Source organism: Cinclus cinclus, chromosome 3, assembly GCF_963662255.1.
Source record: "Cinclus cinclus chromosome 3, bCinCin1.1, whole genome shotgun sequence".
NCBI lineage: Eukaryota > Metazoa > Chordata > Aves > Passeriformes > Cinclidae > Cinclus > Cinclus cinclus.
In genome coordinates, this window is record NC_085048.1 from 92,233,172 (window position 1) to 92,250,498 (window position 17,327).

At 37.6% G+C, this 17,327-nt stretch overlaps 1 protein-coding gene across 4 annotated transcripts in view; it reads right to left on the reverse strand.

Moving 5' to 3' along the window:
* The window catches only part of ESRRG (estrogen related receptor gamma), a 359,449-nt gene that overhangs the window by 117,445 nt on the left and 224,677 nt on the right, over positions 1-17,327 (reverse strand). For 2 of the 4 annotated variants that reach the window (XM_062490429.1, XM_062490430.1), the window contains exon 2: positions 1,530-1,945. In XM_062490429.1, the coding sequence (XP_062346413.1) occupies positions 1,530-1,945 (416 nt within the window). Of the gene's footprint in view, positions 1-1,529; positions 1,946-17,327 lie in introns of those variants that run through there. The other 2 variants (XM_062490432.1, XM_062490431.1) reach the window with 2 other exon arrangements.

The following is a 17,327-nucleotide window of genomic DNA, read 5'->3' on the forward strand; positions in this document are numbered from 1 at the left end:
CTTGAAGTTTAGCAACCACAAAATACAAATTGCTTCAGCAGAAACATATTTTTGAGCTTTTCTGAAAATGTTCTTGAAGGTCAACTGAAATCATCTACTCTCCTTTTTTTAATTTTTTTTTTTTACTTTTTCCAAAACAGAGACTTGAAAACTTGAAATGAGCATACTGTTTCTGTACATGTGCTCATTTTACATATAAACCCAGGCCACCACTACGAATCTTTCTTTACTGGCTGCCAGCAGTGTAACATTCAGCTCCCTGAGAACAACAGAAGTCTAATGTTTCTTTTCAGTGGCTGTATGGCCCCCATCAAATGGGTACTTCATGCTGGTAAAAGACCCAAATCTCCCCAGCAGCAAAATGGAAGTGAGAATAAAATGGCCACTACCTCAGCAATAGATAAATCTAATTAACAACCATTATTTTTCCTTATTAATTTTCCATTAAATATGGAAGCAAGATACTTTAAAATTTTTGACCAAGTGTTTTGAATTTGGGGTTATGTGAAATTGCAAACTGAAGCTTGCTTTATATTCATTCATATAAAGAAAAGTGTATCACCAGATTGCATTGCCTTTCCTGAGAATTTCAGGTGCTCAACATGTATGAAAATCTAGCAGGTTTTATTGAGGAGCTTAAATTTGGACTTAGCAACCTAATTTCAGTCTCTGAAGTCTGAGTTTAATTTAATGTGACACTATATTCCTGCACAGGCCAAGCTTGGCCTCATGTTCTTTAAATAAAGCACCTTCAATTTTACTTGAAAGGATGATATCTAAATCAAAGTAGAAGGTTATTTTGTCTCCATAGGTTTGGAAGCTAGAAGAAGCAGCCATGCAAATTTTCCCATTTGTACTAATTTATGCCAAAATATGTGGCATATTTGTAATAGATATCAAGAGCAGATTAGTAAAAAATACTGAGCAGAGACCAATAGCTGCCAACTTACTCTCCTTAGAACGTGATCTTACAGTTATTTGACAATTTAAGAACACTGTATATAGTGGATGAAAGACCAGTTATCAGCACACTGTATGCACAAAGCACTACAGCACTGTGTTTTCATTCTAATTTTACATACCCCAGTTCTTTAACAAACATAAACTGGATTTCTGTAACAATTTGAGTACAGCAGTGATGTATCTAGGAGCAACACACAAGCACGATCCTGTGTGCCAGCCACAAGGTGTGCTCAAGAGGTGTCCGTGACAGCCAACCTTCAGAAACTTTCTTCACAACAATCATTCATGGCAATCCAGACAAACTCACCGAGAAAACAAATCTGAATATCCACTGCTTAGCTCCAGCATTTTTCTATTTTTTTGGAATCAACATAAACACAGCATTGGACTAAACATGACAGACAGAACTCCGAAAGAAGACCAAAGGGGCTTCTTCATGAGCAACATCTGTAGGACCAAGCAGCACAAAGAATGAAAGAGCACAGTCTGAAGTCCTAACAGCATTCAGCCAAAGACTATACATTTTCATTCTGAGCAAAAGAAAGGAAGCTGAGCAAATAACCAACCTTGAATTGTCCTCTTGAAGAAAGCCTTGCAGGCCTCGCAGGAGGCCACTCCATAGTGGTACCCTGATGCAATGTCACCGCACACCAAACACAGTCTTTTGGGCATCGAGTTCAGCATGTATTCACACTTGGTCTGTGAGTCTTCAGCAATGGTACTGGAGCAGTCATCATACCGTTTCCTGACCGGCCCGTTGCCTCCGAGCCCCGTAGCCGAGGGGTAGAGGGGAGGCGAGTCCAGCCCGTTCTGATGTCCATTCATGGTGGAACTGTAGCTCCCGCTGGCGTCGGAGGAGCCACCGGGGCTGTGGTGGTTGATGCTGTCCGTCAGAGAGGCGGGGCTCGACGGTTCCGTCTTGATGTACGACGAACAGCTGGAATCAATGTGTCGATCTTTGCTTGACATTCTGCAGAGAAGCCTGCAGTGGGGAGAAAGAGAAAGAAGAACGTGCGTATTAAAGACAGTGCTCTTTAAGGCTGCTCTGGAAGGGTTAGGGACTTCACATCATTCATTCATTAGTCAATACTTCTTGTTCTACATGAAGGTAATCAGCATAAGGGCATGACAGAGCTTTGTCAAAGCTCCAGACAAGCAGTAAACAAAAACTTTAAAGAGACCAAATCCTTTTATTGTCCCCTCCACCTGCCCTCTAGGCTACATGTCAACTTCACATCAACTCTAAATTCTGAGCCTGTCATCAAAGCAAGTCAAAAAATTTTAGCATTCCTATTAGATGGCTTGGCTATTAAATGTCTTCATTTTTTCATCTACACTTTCTCTCTGCAAATTCCATCATTATCAAAAACAAGTATGATCACATAAATGTTCTGTTCTGTAATTAATATTTTTAAGACACTTAACTAAGACACGTTTCCCTCATCTATTGATCTGATCCAAGAGCTGAAGAGCAAGTCCCTTGCAATCTTTTTTTTTCCCCTTCATTATTATTGCTTTACTATAGATACAGCTATTTAGTAATGAAGCAGCACATCAACAGGGTACTCTAACAAATAATTACAGCTGAACTCCATTTCCACAAAAAGTGAAATGATTCATCAGCTGTGGCTGCAATTACTTTCTATCCATTATCCTCAGACTAACCAGTAATAACTACACTACTATCCCATATATCTACAGCTCTATAGGATCTGACATTTTACGTGTTCCATTCTTGGAGTAAAAAAATGTATTAGAGAAAATTTTACATAAAAGTATTTTTTTTCAAGAAGTGAGATTTTCTCAGTTCTCACAGTTTCAGAATTAAGCATGTGAGATAAAACCATACAACATCTGATCCAAAAAAATTGTGCTTTCTACAGGGAGGACTGGGGAAGAATAGTTTTTTACTATTAACATATTTTGAGGTGAACAAAGGACAAAAATAATAATTAGAAAGCTCTGATTCAGACATTATCTTCGTTTTCACCAGCTGTGATTATGAGATCACAGCAGCAAATGGCCAACCCAGCATTTTCCTGACTGTACTCTCAAAAGCTGCCAAAGTTCAGATGATAGTGATGAACATTTCTTTAGAAACATTAACTACAGAAATGCAACTATCCCCTAAGATCACCTGGAGCTATTGATTTGTGTTTTCAAAGCAAATATGTAAATCCAGACAATCTGACTGACGTAATTTTCTGAAATAATTTTTGAGATCTTGTCTTCATTTTTCCACTTCTTTTTATTTAAGCATAAAAAATTATCATCAATTTCTACTTTTATATCTGGAATCAAATTCACCAATGGAAAAAAGACATAAATCAAAACAGTTGGGTTCCTTTCTAATGGGGTAATGGAGATCAAAGCCTGACCCTTCATTAAAGATAAGTGTTTAACATGAGATTCACCCTAAAATCAGTGCCCATGGATTTTAGACTTCTAAAATTAGACTTCTCAATTGTTGTGATTTTTACTGTAAAATTCTGTTGAAAACAACCAACGTGTATAATTTGAAAACAGCCGGATTGATGTACAGAAATGTTACTTTCTAAACTTAAAATCAGGGCTTATTCAGGGAGGAGGAAAGAGCAAGCTATCTGGTGTCAGCAAATAAACCAAGGAAATGGGAAGGTTAAACCCATGAAAATATCTTATTACAGTGGACCACCTGCTTGTGTTGTCCTTTCCTCAAGAACTGGAGGGGGGGAAATCCCCTTGCCAGCCTGCAGTAGCATGTGCCTTTTCTTCTGCATCTGCTGCCTTGTAGCCGTCACTGTTAATGAGTGCTGTAATTAATAGATAGCTCTCTCTTGTCTTTCTACTTGCACTCTGGGCTAAGCACTTTTTGCAAGTCAACGTTTGAAAGAAAGCGAGTCGGCACTGACTTACAGCAGCTCTGTGAATTCCTTTTAATTTAGAGCACTTACACCACCACTCCACTTATTACCTTATAATTACTGGACCGCTCTCACATACATTACGATCTTAGACTGGAGTTAGAAGTTATTAGGGTACTAAAACATGGTGTCTCTCCGTCTCTCTCGCCTCTTGCACTGACACTGAATTTTATACAGCTACGATTACGATTATCAATTAACTTTCACATTTTACCAGGTAATTTTTTAATATTATTTTCCTACACACTAAGATCCTTTTATTGACTAAACAGGTACTTGGTTCTTTTTTCACCTCCCTTCTGCCAAGACTCCACACAAAGTTGCAAAGCACAGCACTAGGAGTCACTGCCTACAGTCTGTCATAACCAGCTTGATGGCACATTCTTGTATGAAACTTCCATTGCTGATTTTTTAAATCTAATTTGTGCAATAACAAGCCTGAATGTCACCCTTCCTGTTCCTGGAAAAAAAAAAAAAAAAAAAAAAAAAAAAAAAAAAAAAAAAAAATTTGCAATTAATTAGCTGGTCAACTGCATGTTGTTTTGGCCAGTACAGAAGTGGTTGTCTCCCACTCCAAGCAGTCAGAACCAAAATACCATGTCAGTTCTAACAAGCATTAAAATCTGATCACAGCATTGCCTATGCTAAAGCCAGTCTGCTGATGCCTCTGAAAGAGCAGGTTCTGGTACTAACCATGACAGAGCTGCTCTTGGCTCCAGCTTCCACAGTACAGACCAGATTGGTGCACGCTGGTAAAGTGTAACTCGGTTAAAACGTTAACTATTCCAGAGAAAAGCAAAAACAACAGCACCTAACTCTGAGAACAAAAACTTTCTCAATCCTCAGAAGGTGAAACAGAGACAAGGCTGGGTAGTGGCCGTGGGTGGGCAAGAGACACCTACAGCTTTCACTCCTTCCTTACTGCACCACTTCTGAACAAAAGTAATTCAAGAGCCATCTAAAACGGATGGCAGGTGTGACCACCATCAAATTATCATGCTGAACATTTGGAATAATGCCTAAGCTAGATCTCTGTAAAATCCCTCCCTCAGTTCCCTGCTAATTACTACTTAGCTCGTTACACTGAAGAATTCCTAGACACCATTGCATTATAGTGTAAAACTACAGTTGGAGTTTAATTCTCTCTTCCTCTCTGTGTCTGAAATTCTACAGCTCTATTATTCAAGCCTGAAATATTCACAACTATCTATAAATTCAATTGTCAGCCAGTGGGTTTTATTCTAGACCTCACTTCAATCTAAAATTAGAGGCACTAAAATTCACATTAACTCTAAGAGGAATGTAGCGAATAAGACTTTATTTCAAAAGAACACCTTTTTGTCAGAAAGAGCTATTTTCAAGATGATGGCTTTATCTGCATTCAAAGAGAATAAGCCCAATTCCACATTGTGCTGTTAATGCAAAATTTTTAGGTCACATTGGATTAATAAAAATCTAAATTTAGTTAAGGTTTATGAATAGAAATAACATGTGTCATATAAAAATGTACAGTATTTATTTTAAAGCCTTGGTGGGGTTGTTTTTCTTCTTTACTAGATTTTAAGTCAAATAAATGGCAGCTCCATTTGTGGTAGGCTGTTCTGAATCAAGTTTTCTAACAGCTGGGAAATCTCAGGTAAACTTTCCTTTCAGCAGCTTCAGGAAAAGCAACAACATGCTCTAGGAGCATTTTCATGGGCATACACAAGAGAAAATACATAGGGTGCTTCAAGCCATGGCTAATATGAAATATACAACATTAATTCTTCATGTCTACACTAAATTTACTTCAAAACCTCATTTAAGAAAGACCTGAAGCCAGGATCTGCTGGCACAAAGATACAATAACAGAGCACTGCAATAGGCAACTTCTTTAAAATGGTCTTAAACAATAGCGAATAAATTGTAATGCTATGTGCTTATGAAATGCTGAATATATTAAGAATTTATTAATGCAATCACATCCGTATTTCCATCTACCTGCCACGTTACTAATGATATTGACAGTGCTGACACTGGCTAAATCAGTATCAATATACAAGTGGAATGCAAAAATTAACTCCATCTGATTACAGTATATAGCCTTAAGAAAGAAAGTCTCATTCCAGCTACTGGGAGCTCTTTATATTCCATATATATATATATATATATATACATATATATATATATATATATATATATAGCTGGTTCACAAAGTTCCTTTTCCCTCATCTCCTTATTACCAATACCCAAAGGAGGTTAAAACAACATGCCAATACTTCATAATCTGTGAATATGTTTCACGTTTGTTTTCCAAGAAGGAAAAGCTCTGCTTACAGCATCATTTGCTATTTCAGAGCCGCGCTGCTGGTATCAGCAGCAATAATAATTAGCTACAATAATTAAAATGACCGCTTTTACTGCAGACCAACACTGAAGTCCACTTTTACCTGCACATCAAGTATTTTTTTTCTTGAGGACAGAATTGCCCTTTTTCTATATCAGAATAGGTTGTTAGCAGTTGACATTTGTAATGACAGCTACTACGTGGGAGTGCCACCAAGGTAGGTGTTATTAGGCACACCTAACAGTACCACCCATCTGATTTTCTTCCAGTGCCTTCCTCTCACATGGATGTCTACCAAAAAGGTCTTGCTATCCTCAGACTTGAACGGTTAAAGCCAATGCATTAAAGAATCTCTTCGTCGAAGTGACACAGTAAGTCTGCAGCAGTCAGGAATGGAAGCCAGATCCCCACTTATGAGAATAATTACCACATTTCCTTCTAAATACCATGCTTATTTTCAGTATAATTTTGCAGGTTTATGCTAAAATTAGTAGACAAAAAAAGAGGCACTGCGTTCCAGTGAATTCCCATACTCCGTTTCCCTGACTGTAAGAGAGGAAAAAAAAAAAAATTGTGTGCAAAGAAATCAAAATGTTGCTTCTCGCACCAGTGCCCAGGACAACACCTCAAGACATTCACCAGGTCCTGTTAAAGAGCTGAGTAACAATTTCAGACGAGCTGCTTTACACTGAGCATTTTTTTCTGCTTCAGCTAATTGCACTCTACTAAAGTGGTAAGATGTGAATCACTTAGTAGGAAAATGGGCACCAGCTGCTATTGTCAGAGAATGGAGATGCCGAAGAAAAGGAAAGTGACTGAATGAAGTGTCATGTCAGAAATCAACGGTGCAACGTGTGATTTGAGAAAACATGACTACTTTACAGAGACAGGGTGTCATTATGGCATCACAGTAATACTTTGCTTTGACAACTGCTGGGTCTAACATATCATCATTGCATTAAGGTGCACTGGCTTAGTTGGAGGAAGGAAAAGAAAGGATTTCTTCTTTTAATAAGAAATACGGTAATGCCTGCTTGGTTAACCTAGTGGGTGAGATCATTAATTGCAAAGTATTGCTAATATTTTCCTATGGATGCACAAATAAAACTGTTATTAGGCCCAAGTCTTTAATAATCAATACACAAGTATAACCATGTACTAAGGAGTACCATATACAAAACAGAACAGCTGTGATGGTTTGGTGGGGGTATTTTTGAGGGGGTGGGGGGTTGTTAAGAAATGCTGAATGTTTCATTGTTTTTTGCAATTTCTTCTTTCTTTTATGTTTTCTTGAAACTTCCCCACTTCACCTTGTTAAGGAGAAGCAAAGCAAGCCAGTGACTCCTTTCAGAGCAGCTGCCAAAGCCAGCAGCAGCCGGAAGAGAAGGAGCAACGCTTGAAGCCATCATGTTGTTACCAGCAGTGGCCTGAGTTAGCTGATGACTGCTGACAGAGGATCCAGTTTCCCAAACAGTTGCTATTGCTCCATGTGCAATCCACCCAAGTTCTGTTAAAGCACTTCCTGCACACCAGGCAGTGGAAAACTGCACTACTGTGTGCTCTTTTTTAGCTCAACAAAACAAGCCAAACAAACCATTATCTTTCAGCTATGCACCTCATCTGAGAGGCTGCACTTTCTTTTCTGTGTTGCTTTTAAAAAAAAAGCAAAATTTTCAAGTGGCTGACTTGCAACTTCTGCAGACCCTCCAAAACGAAGGGGAATTATTTAAACCTCCTCACCCACCATACATAAATACTCATTATTGCTTCCTGTTCTATTTTAAGTTGATTCCCCATGCTTCCTGGTTGATAAACTTTGTTAACAAGAAGGAAATGATCCTGAGATACTCCAATGTGTTGCAAATTATCACTGTTGACAGCTCCTACTTTTAAGGATTACATCTGATGCAACAATGCATACTAGTGTCATTTATCTTTAGCTCATTTCCTTGGATCTGTTTCAACTGAGGGTGAGCATCTCTTGTTTATAGCTCTAAATACTGTAAGTGAGCAACTGGCAAATCAATAAAACTGTTAAATGCATAATAATAGTGTGTAATTACTTACATGATGTTTTGCATAATTAACTGTCTGAGGTGTTCTTTGATATAATGGATACTCAAGGTATGGAATAACCTATAAGCCTATAAAACACACCCTGTATTTATGAACAGAAATTATGTGTAAAACTCTCATTCTAATAGTCCAAATCAGGCTTTGGCACTCTATGACAGAAAGCCTTCCTTGCCTGCCAAGTCTAAATCAATTCTTATGGCATTACTTCATAACTAACGTGATATTTCACTGATGATGACTATTACCCTGATTACTTGAAAGTAATGCAGTAATAGCAAAAATACACTTAGATTAAACAAACTACTGCTATTTAATCAATATTATTGAGACAAACTAAGTGTTTTAATAAGTCTGTATAGATGCACTAATGCCGGTTTAATTAAATGTATCCTTAGACATGCACAGGCTCTGCATACAGATCCTATGGTTTGATAGACCATAACATAGCTCTTCTGAATTTAAAAGCTGAAGCACTTAGAGGCAACATAATTTAAATATTTTCAAACTGAAAAATTATTATTCTTTGCATCAGGTACTCTTTTAGGAACAAAAATGACGAATAAAATACTCAAAGACCTCACACCTTTGAGCCAAAACACCAGACATCTGAAAAGCTGCCAGGCCTCAGTGGCACAGTTGTCCATTGTACCCAAGACATGTCACTGCAACACACTGACACAAGCAAACAAATATAACATCTAACTGAAAGGCAAAAAATAAAAGCATATCTAAAAAATTGCACCAGCAACCTTAATTTTTGCACGTGTTTTATGCAGAAAAAATCCTATTAGCTGTTATGCACTACTACTAGGCAGGTCATCACCAAAAGAAGCTTCCCGCAGAACTTGCCAACATATATGGATCTCATGACTTTAAGTAGGAAAAGACACCTTTTTCAGTATACCCCGATGATGTAGTTCTCTAATACTTTAAAACAAATTGAGGCAAATATTGAAGAGAAAGCAACACAGGGAGATGGCATTTCAAAATCAAATAATTCTACAATGCCTCCAAGTTAAACACAGAAGAAACTTTTTGGGGTTTGTGTATATATTTTGGTCCTGATACAACATGAACCTTGGGGAATACTTCATATACCTACTCAGTTTTTAGTGTGTCTCTAATATTTTTCTCCTGTGTCTTTAACATTTTCACAGCTAGAACATGGCTGTTGTTTGACACTACAATCTTACCAGTGTAATATGTTAGACTCACCTTCTCACATTTACTGACTTTCAACCTAATGCTTTATATATATGTATATATATATATATGTTTTGTCTGGGTTTTGGGGTTTTTTTTTGGTTTTTTTTTGTTTTTTTTTTTTTGTTACAGTACTTAATATCCCTGAAAAGAGCCAGTTCTGCAGCAAGAGAAGAGTTGAGAAGTTGCTGCACCAACTCACACCAGGAGAATTCCCATGCCCAAAAAGTTCCAATCAAAAAGGCTGTCATGTGACAATTAGAATGATGGTCCAGCCTCATCATATGTAAATCAGTAAAGTGATCAGGAGGAGTAAGATTGTATTAGTCCAAATGCAGACTAACAATTCATGTCACATGCTGTAGGACAGCAACAACTCTGGTTAAGTAGCGTTTTTCTGCTATGGAGCATCATTCTACTTGTGGTTATATTTCAGTGGTATCAGGTGGAATCCACCTGATGTCTCCAGCCCCCAGAGGACATGGTAAAGTGTGAAGAAGTCAGCTATTAATTGTGAGGATTCTTTTTATTAAGGGAAATCAGCTGAAAGAGCAAAAGAAAATGAAATGCTACATTCAGCTACTTCAAGAGATAAAAATAAAAAACTACCAAAGTAAGTAAAGACTCATTCAAGAACATAACAGGCTTTCTAAAGAGGGATTATTCTGAAATGATTACAGCATCAAAAGCAGTTACTTGCACCAGTCAGAAAGCCAGTACTACAGATCAGAGACATAGCTGTCATTCATCACTTTCCAAAAGGAAAAAAGAAGACAAAAAATGCCTTCAGTCTCAAGAGAGAGTCAAAGTTTGCATCATGAAATTTTTCACAATTTCTGGAAGTAGTTTTGTTCCATGGCTGAAAGGTAGAGTGTAGGTGTGTGCACACCATGTACCTGTCTCTCCACCCAGCTCCCTCACCAATTTTCTGCAGATTTATAGCAGGAGAATTATAATTTGCACGCCAGGCTCTGTTAAATTGGAGAACCGATTAGGGAGAACACACCAGAAATAGTATCAGAGACTGAGCGTCTTAAAAGACTCAGACTAAAACTTATAAAGCAAGTGATCCTTCTCCCACCCCCTCACTCAGCTGGCTCCTAGTGTGTGCTGGCCTCCCAGACACATGCCACTGGATTTAAATACCCCCTACACATACACATGCACTGGCACATGCAACCAAAAAAGCTACTTGGGGAGTGGGGAAATGACGTTTTCCTGCAATCAGTGTTTAAGTGAATGTTTGTCCCAGTGTGTTACACCATGCTGTCAGCAAGCAGCAGGGAGTCGTTGAGTTGTTACTACATTTGATTTGACTGCCAGTAGGAAGCTTTATTTCTACCAACTGTTAGTTGCCAGCTCTACAGATCTCCTAGTTTGAGAGGGTTTCATTTTTATTTTTTTCTTTTAGATACAGTCCATTATTTTTCTCTTTCGCTCTGAGGACTTCTAGTTTCTGGCAGAAGCGTCTCCACATCCCCATGCATCACAACAGTGCCTTCAATAACACTTGCTGCTTTATACACAAAAAAGTAATTGTATTAAGGCAACCATGAGTCAATCCTGACACACATCAAGAAAGTGATTTTTATATCTGGAACCTGAAAGAGAGGAGCAAAGATTAATATTTACATAAGCAAACTGAAACAGGGTAATTGTATTCAGATCTTTTCTGAAAAAATATGGGATTAGACTCTGAGGAATAGATAGGGAGAGCTAACCAGGGCACATTTTCCTTCCAAGGAGAGGGTTTGCTCTCCAGATCTTTACATGCTTCCCAGAGTTTTCAGTGGGGCTTTCTCTTTGCTTGTTTATTATTCACATATATCCTGAAAGGTTTCTGCTCTGTCAGACAAGATCCTATAACTTTAACAGCTGTTTACTAGGCTTCCTCTTCCTACACAATAATGATGATTTTGATAATTAGGATCTAATTATAATGGATCTGACAACAACTTCCAATAACGAAAAGCATCTTTAGAAAAATGAAAGCATATGCGTGAATAGTACAAGGAGGTGGGGTGGGGGAAGAAATACATACCTATGAGACAGCCTGAGAATTCAGACTGAATGGAAAAGTAATTAACACTAAAGAGCTAAAACTGTAATTAAAGAAAATTTCATTAAAGAGATGCAGGTGATTCCACTTTCCTAAATATGACAAGGTGCTGTATAAAAATAAAATAGCAGCCAGTTTCAGTGAGGGGAGCAGGAAAGCTATGTCTTTAACCAGATCAAATTCTTGAAATTGGCTGTCAAGACGGGATTGTTGTGATTTATACCCGTCTATCAAGCACATGAAAGAGAGAGACAGGAGAGGAAAAGAGGCAAGCTGCTGTCGCTTCCATTCGCAAAGCACCTTTAATTTCCACGGCACCATCTGTTACCAAATCTAATTCACATTCCCTCCTAATCTGGTTTAGTTCTGTAATACTAATTCTTCCACTACTCTTACGAACAACGCTCTCAAGAAAAAGCTTTGGTCCTGGGTTGGTAAAAAATTGAATATTATACAGTTTAGGTTCTGGTGACTTAAGTGAAGCATGCTGCCTATTAAAATGCACTCCTGGTAAAAGGATTTGTTTTCAGTCAGCGCAGAGATACAGAATTGCTCACATTTGAAAAAAAGTCACGGGGGGAGGAGGGGAGAAAAAAAGGGGAGAAAAAAAATCACAGCTGATGATGGGGAAGTAGGCTGTGGACATGAAAGCAATAGTTGTCATAAAATACAATTGTTGTCAAGTTTAGTCACTTTCAGTACGGGCTATAAAATCACTTTGTCACGGTCTGATATTGAAAGCTTGAAACTGTATTTTTAATAAAGAAACTAAAAGGAGTGAGATGTAAGATTCTACAAGGGGGAAAACATTCCTTTCAAATTGAGATGCAAATACCTGTAGGAAACCTAAAAGGTAGGGACAAAATTTGAAAGGGGTTTAAAACAGTCTCTAGAGTGCCACAGTCTTTCTTTTAGCTACGTTATGATGACAAAAATCCCAATCACTTTTGCAGGACTTGAAAATTAAATGGGGGACCACATGCCTTTCCTGTGGCTAAGTGTTCTCACAGAGGGAGTCCCTCAGCCACTGGGTCCAGGGTTGATTCAGCTTTCCTGGCTTCCACACAGGGCTCTCTGACCAGATTGCTTGAAATCAATATACAAGCAAGGAAAAGGACCAAGGCAACTATTTCTAATCATGATGTTATGGTACTATTTATAAATAATGATCTTTAACTTCCTGATTTTTAATACATTTCCTGAAAGGACTGCTATTTCACTCCTACAGATGCACAAAATAAACACAGAAAGGTGAAGAATTGTCTAACATTACTCAACAGGACACTATCAAGGCATAGGAAAATCCCTATCATGGTTTGGGAGAACTGCAATTTAGTACATTTTGTTTGTTTTCTATGCCTTTGATTAAAACATGCTTTGGAAGTTTGAATATTTATGTCTGAGAAGGGTACTTGCCTTCAACCTCCAAAGTGGGACCTTTGTTGTTTTGAAATATATAAGGTTTTTTTTTTTTTCCTATATAGAAAACTTAATTAAATTTCCTCTTACTCCTAATTTAAAATGTTTGTTTTTCTGTTGAATTAATCCAAATTTCTTTGTGTGAAGCCTTTCCAAACATAAAGCCTATGGCAACAACAGAACTAGCCAGCACATAAGGTAATGTGTGAGCAATGTGTAGTTGTGAATAGCCCATGGTTTTTATGATTGGGGTGGGGTTTTTTTAAGGATTTGAAATGGAAGAGGCAGACAATACTAGGAAAATAAATAAATATAGCATTTATCAAGTACAATTTATGAGACTACCTTGTTTTCTACAAAATGTGAAAAGGAGTGCTAGTTTTCATTATATGAAAGAGGAATGCCTTAAAAAAATCCACTATTCCTTGTCTGAACAAATTTTTTACTGCTGTGAAACAGCCATGAACAGAGACATCAGTTCTAAAGTTGAACATGAATTTTGAAGAAGACTCTTCCTCCTCCAGCATCACTGCTCGATTCTCAAAGTGCTTGAATTGTCTGGGTAATTTAATAAACAGTGTCAGGTTTGTAATTTTAATGGGAATAGTAGCTAGAAAAACAAAAACAAATTTGTTCCAAATAGAGCACATCATTGTGGGTCAAAACTTGGGTACAGGGAAATAGACACAGAAATTCTGAAGCTCTGCAAATTTATACCAGCTAATGAATGGTGCTACTCCCTAACCCAGCCCAGTGATTTCAGAGGGTCTAAGGTCCTGATACTCTTGATACACAAGATACAAGTGGATTACCATAACCTACTGCACCCAAAGAAAACCACACTGACATGCAAGGACTTGGAGAGCACAGCAGCCTATTTATTGAACTAAAGCATTTGAGTGATATGAGCCATGTGTGTTAACAACATTTCAATCTCTAGACTATGAAGCCCTGTAACACTTTTAAGTGAAAACTGGAAGAAGAAGGAAAAAAAACCCTCTTCCATTGAATTCTACTCTTTCTTACTTAACTACCTTGACTCTGGAAGCACTGGAAATAAGAAATAGACTAAACAAATAGTTTAGCATGTTACTTGGGTGTGGTAGTGATGGCTAAATTCATCACATATTGAGATAAATCAGAAAATTCATAGAAGCAAAACCTATGCATCTTAAGTCTTTTTCTAGTCTATCTTGGATTTGAATGTGTGATTACAGATTTTTACAAACAAATAAATAAACCTTTGACTTTTCACAGTTCCCTGTTCTTCACATATTACTATGTGTAATTCAAACCTATTTATGCCACTGGGTCTACATGTCAGAGATTTGCCTCTGGTATCAGCAGCAAAGGTCAGGAAGCAAAGGTTTTCACTTTTAAAATGTTTGCATGACTCCAGAAGTTTCCAAGATAAGCCTCTCGCAAAGTCCTGATATTGTTTCTACTCTCAACTTTTGCCTTCTATTTTGGTGGGAGTCACAGGGAAAAGAAGAAATTCAACATATCCCAGAAAAATCGTCTAAAGTAACAAACATATACCTGCTCAATTATAACATAGAACAGGGATGCTGCTACTTGCAGTTACAAAGCAATTGTATCGATACACTGCAATCATTACATGCATCACCTGTAGCCATCTATTCTGGAAAACGTCCATGAGAGACTTGTCGAAGAAAAGCTTCACATGAACAGATCAGCATTAATTACTCCATACTGCATGTTGCAAATTTCAGCTGTATTTTAATGACATTTGCTTCAGTTATGGCACCAGTATTAAGTCTAGATTAAATATTTATTTCTTGTAAAGCTAAAAGTTCTGTTTCAGCTGACTGTCCTTAGGCAAGCAGTGACAGGAACATTGGCCTGAAGAAAGTGTGGCATTCCACCAGTAAATTCAAGTAACACCTACCTGATCCAGAGACGTTTTGTGCCTCGCCAATTTCAGTTCAAGTTCAGGATGCACATCAAACCAAGGATCAGCCCTGATCAGTTAACAGGATGGCATTAAATGATGATTTTACCAGATTGGGAATCAGATTTTTGTCACATGATGGAACTGAGATCTGGAATAAGAATCATGTCACTAAGCATCTGCTTAGAACATACACCAAATCTGCTACACTTCTTCCCTGGTTCTTTACACAGTAGAGGGTCTGACAGTAAATCTTGATACTACTATTGCTTCATGGAATGAATGTCCTGGTGTTCTGCAAAATAAATTATGAGCAACCAAGATAACACCCATATACTCAAGACTTTAACTGCCTATAGTTGTAAGCTTAATAAACTGAAGGTGCTTGCGGAGATCAGCATAAGCACCTGAAAGGGGCCACTCTCATCTACCCCTGGACATCTGCATCATTCTGTAAAATCCAAAACGGGACATCAACTGAAACATCTGTCATAGGACTACAAATAATGATAGCCAAATGATCATGTGGGATTGGCTGACTGTACATTATACAGGCATGGTTATCCTACAGGTTGTATTAAATATGAGAGTCCGAGATTTATGTTATGGGTGATAAGGCCAAGAATGCTGTAAAAGTGAAAAAATATGGCAACAGTATGCAGTACATCACTACCAGGATAATTATTTATATAAAAAGTTCCCATTCTTACACTTCCAACATGTAGGGATAAAATTCATATATTCAAAGAAGACATAATAATAACCTGTCAGCTTGTGGTGATGGATATGTTTTTAATCCAAATGACCACAGCATCCACTCTACCTGTCATAAAAGGACACAACAAATTGAATTTTCCTTTCATAATTCTTTAAGTTATAAGGGAAAAACACGGAAGCATGATAAGTGGCTCATTCTGGTGGACAAATGGACAGGCAGAAGTAAAATGCATGAATAAAAGGCACTGTTCCTTCACTAATGCTATTTTCACTTGTTACACTGCAATGCAGGCACAGGGAAGGTATTCCTTCCTTTGCCTTTTCAAGTATACCCCTAGATAATTTAAGTTATATTCCCTACAATATGAGACTGCAATAAAAAGACTTAAGAAGTGTATTACACTATTTAGCTCTCATTTGAAAGCAATCCTGCACAAAGTGGCACAAAAGCACTATTTCATGTACATCTTAACTGACTTCAGGTTTGTACCCACAAAGGTCCCCTATTCTTAAACTCTCTGCTAGTGGGAAGGCGTATCTGATCTGTATATTTTAATTTTTTAAAATTCACTCAATCCCTGGCAGAAGTTTCATAAATCTATCAGATCCTTCTGATACAGAAAGAAAACTACAGAGCCTATTCCTGTACCCTCTACCCACAAAACATACAAACTCGCACCACACATTTGCTACCAATCCTCCCTAGCTTGCATTTTTCCAGGGGTAAAAATGAGAAAGAAATTTAACTAAGTTAATTTTAAGTGCTGAAAATGTAGGCAGACTGCTCAGTTATTTCATTTTAAAAGATCTTCATTTTCCCATCTGTGTTATGGCAATTTTATTACACATTCGGCAAATTTACAGTAACAAGATGTTCCCCTGACAAATTAATCACTTTCCAAGCATTTTATCATATAAATAAAATATCACCTCAAGAGAGAAAATCAGCTCAATCAGTTGATTTAACCCATCTTTCGGGGAACTCGTCTGAAACAGATTGAGTGCATTTTTTCCAAAGAGGGACTGCACACACAGCCTCCTGTGCTCCCAGCTCATATGGCAAGGCTTTTCCAGGAAAAAATGCCTAAGACCAGCTGAAAGGATGCAAGATGCTTCCTGTAAGAACTACCTTGCTGCACTGACACATCTCCACTGGGAACAAATAGAGATTCATAAAGAACTTAGTGTTTTGACTGAGAAACTACATTTTTCCCCTTAGATCACTGATAATAATTTCTGCAACATTTCTCTGGTGTTATTATTACCATAATGTAAGAGTAAAATATATACTGTTTTAATAATTTGCTCCAGTGTTTCTAGAATCTCACAATAAAGTAACAGAGGTAAAACTCCCCATCAGCTTTGCAGCTGATGACATGATTTTTAACATGGCTTTTTAAAATTTCCCCAGTGTTCTCTAATCTCATTCTCGAAAGTAAATTTTGTTTTTATGAAAAATAAGTAACTGGCAACATTAGCAATGCAATATTTGCACAGAAGAGAAGTGCCTTCAACTCAAGTTTTCCCAAACTAATCCTTAAAACAACTCAATGTCTTTCTGGAGAGAATTTGTCAGTAAAGCAATTCAACTCCTCTTCCATTTAACCTTTCTCCCTCTGCCCTGCTCTCCCAGTTCTATCTTCATTCATGGACTGCCAACAAGTACAAGCAAGAAAACAGGCAAGAACTTCTGTTTATGTTACTAGAACATAAAGTTGTTAAAAATTTAAATTCAGTTTAGCCAGACGT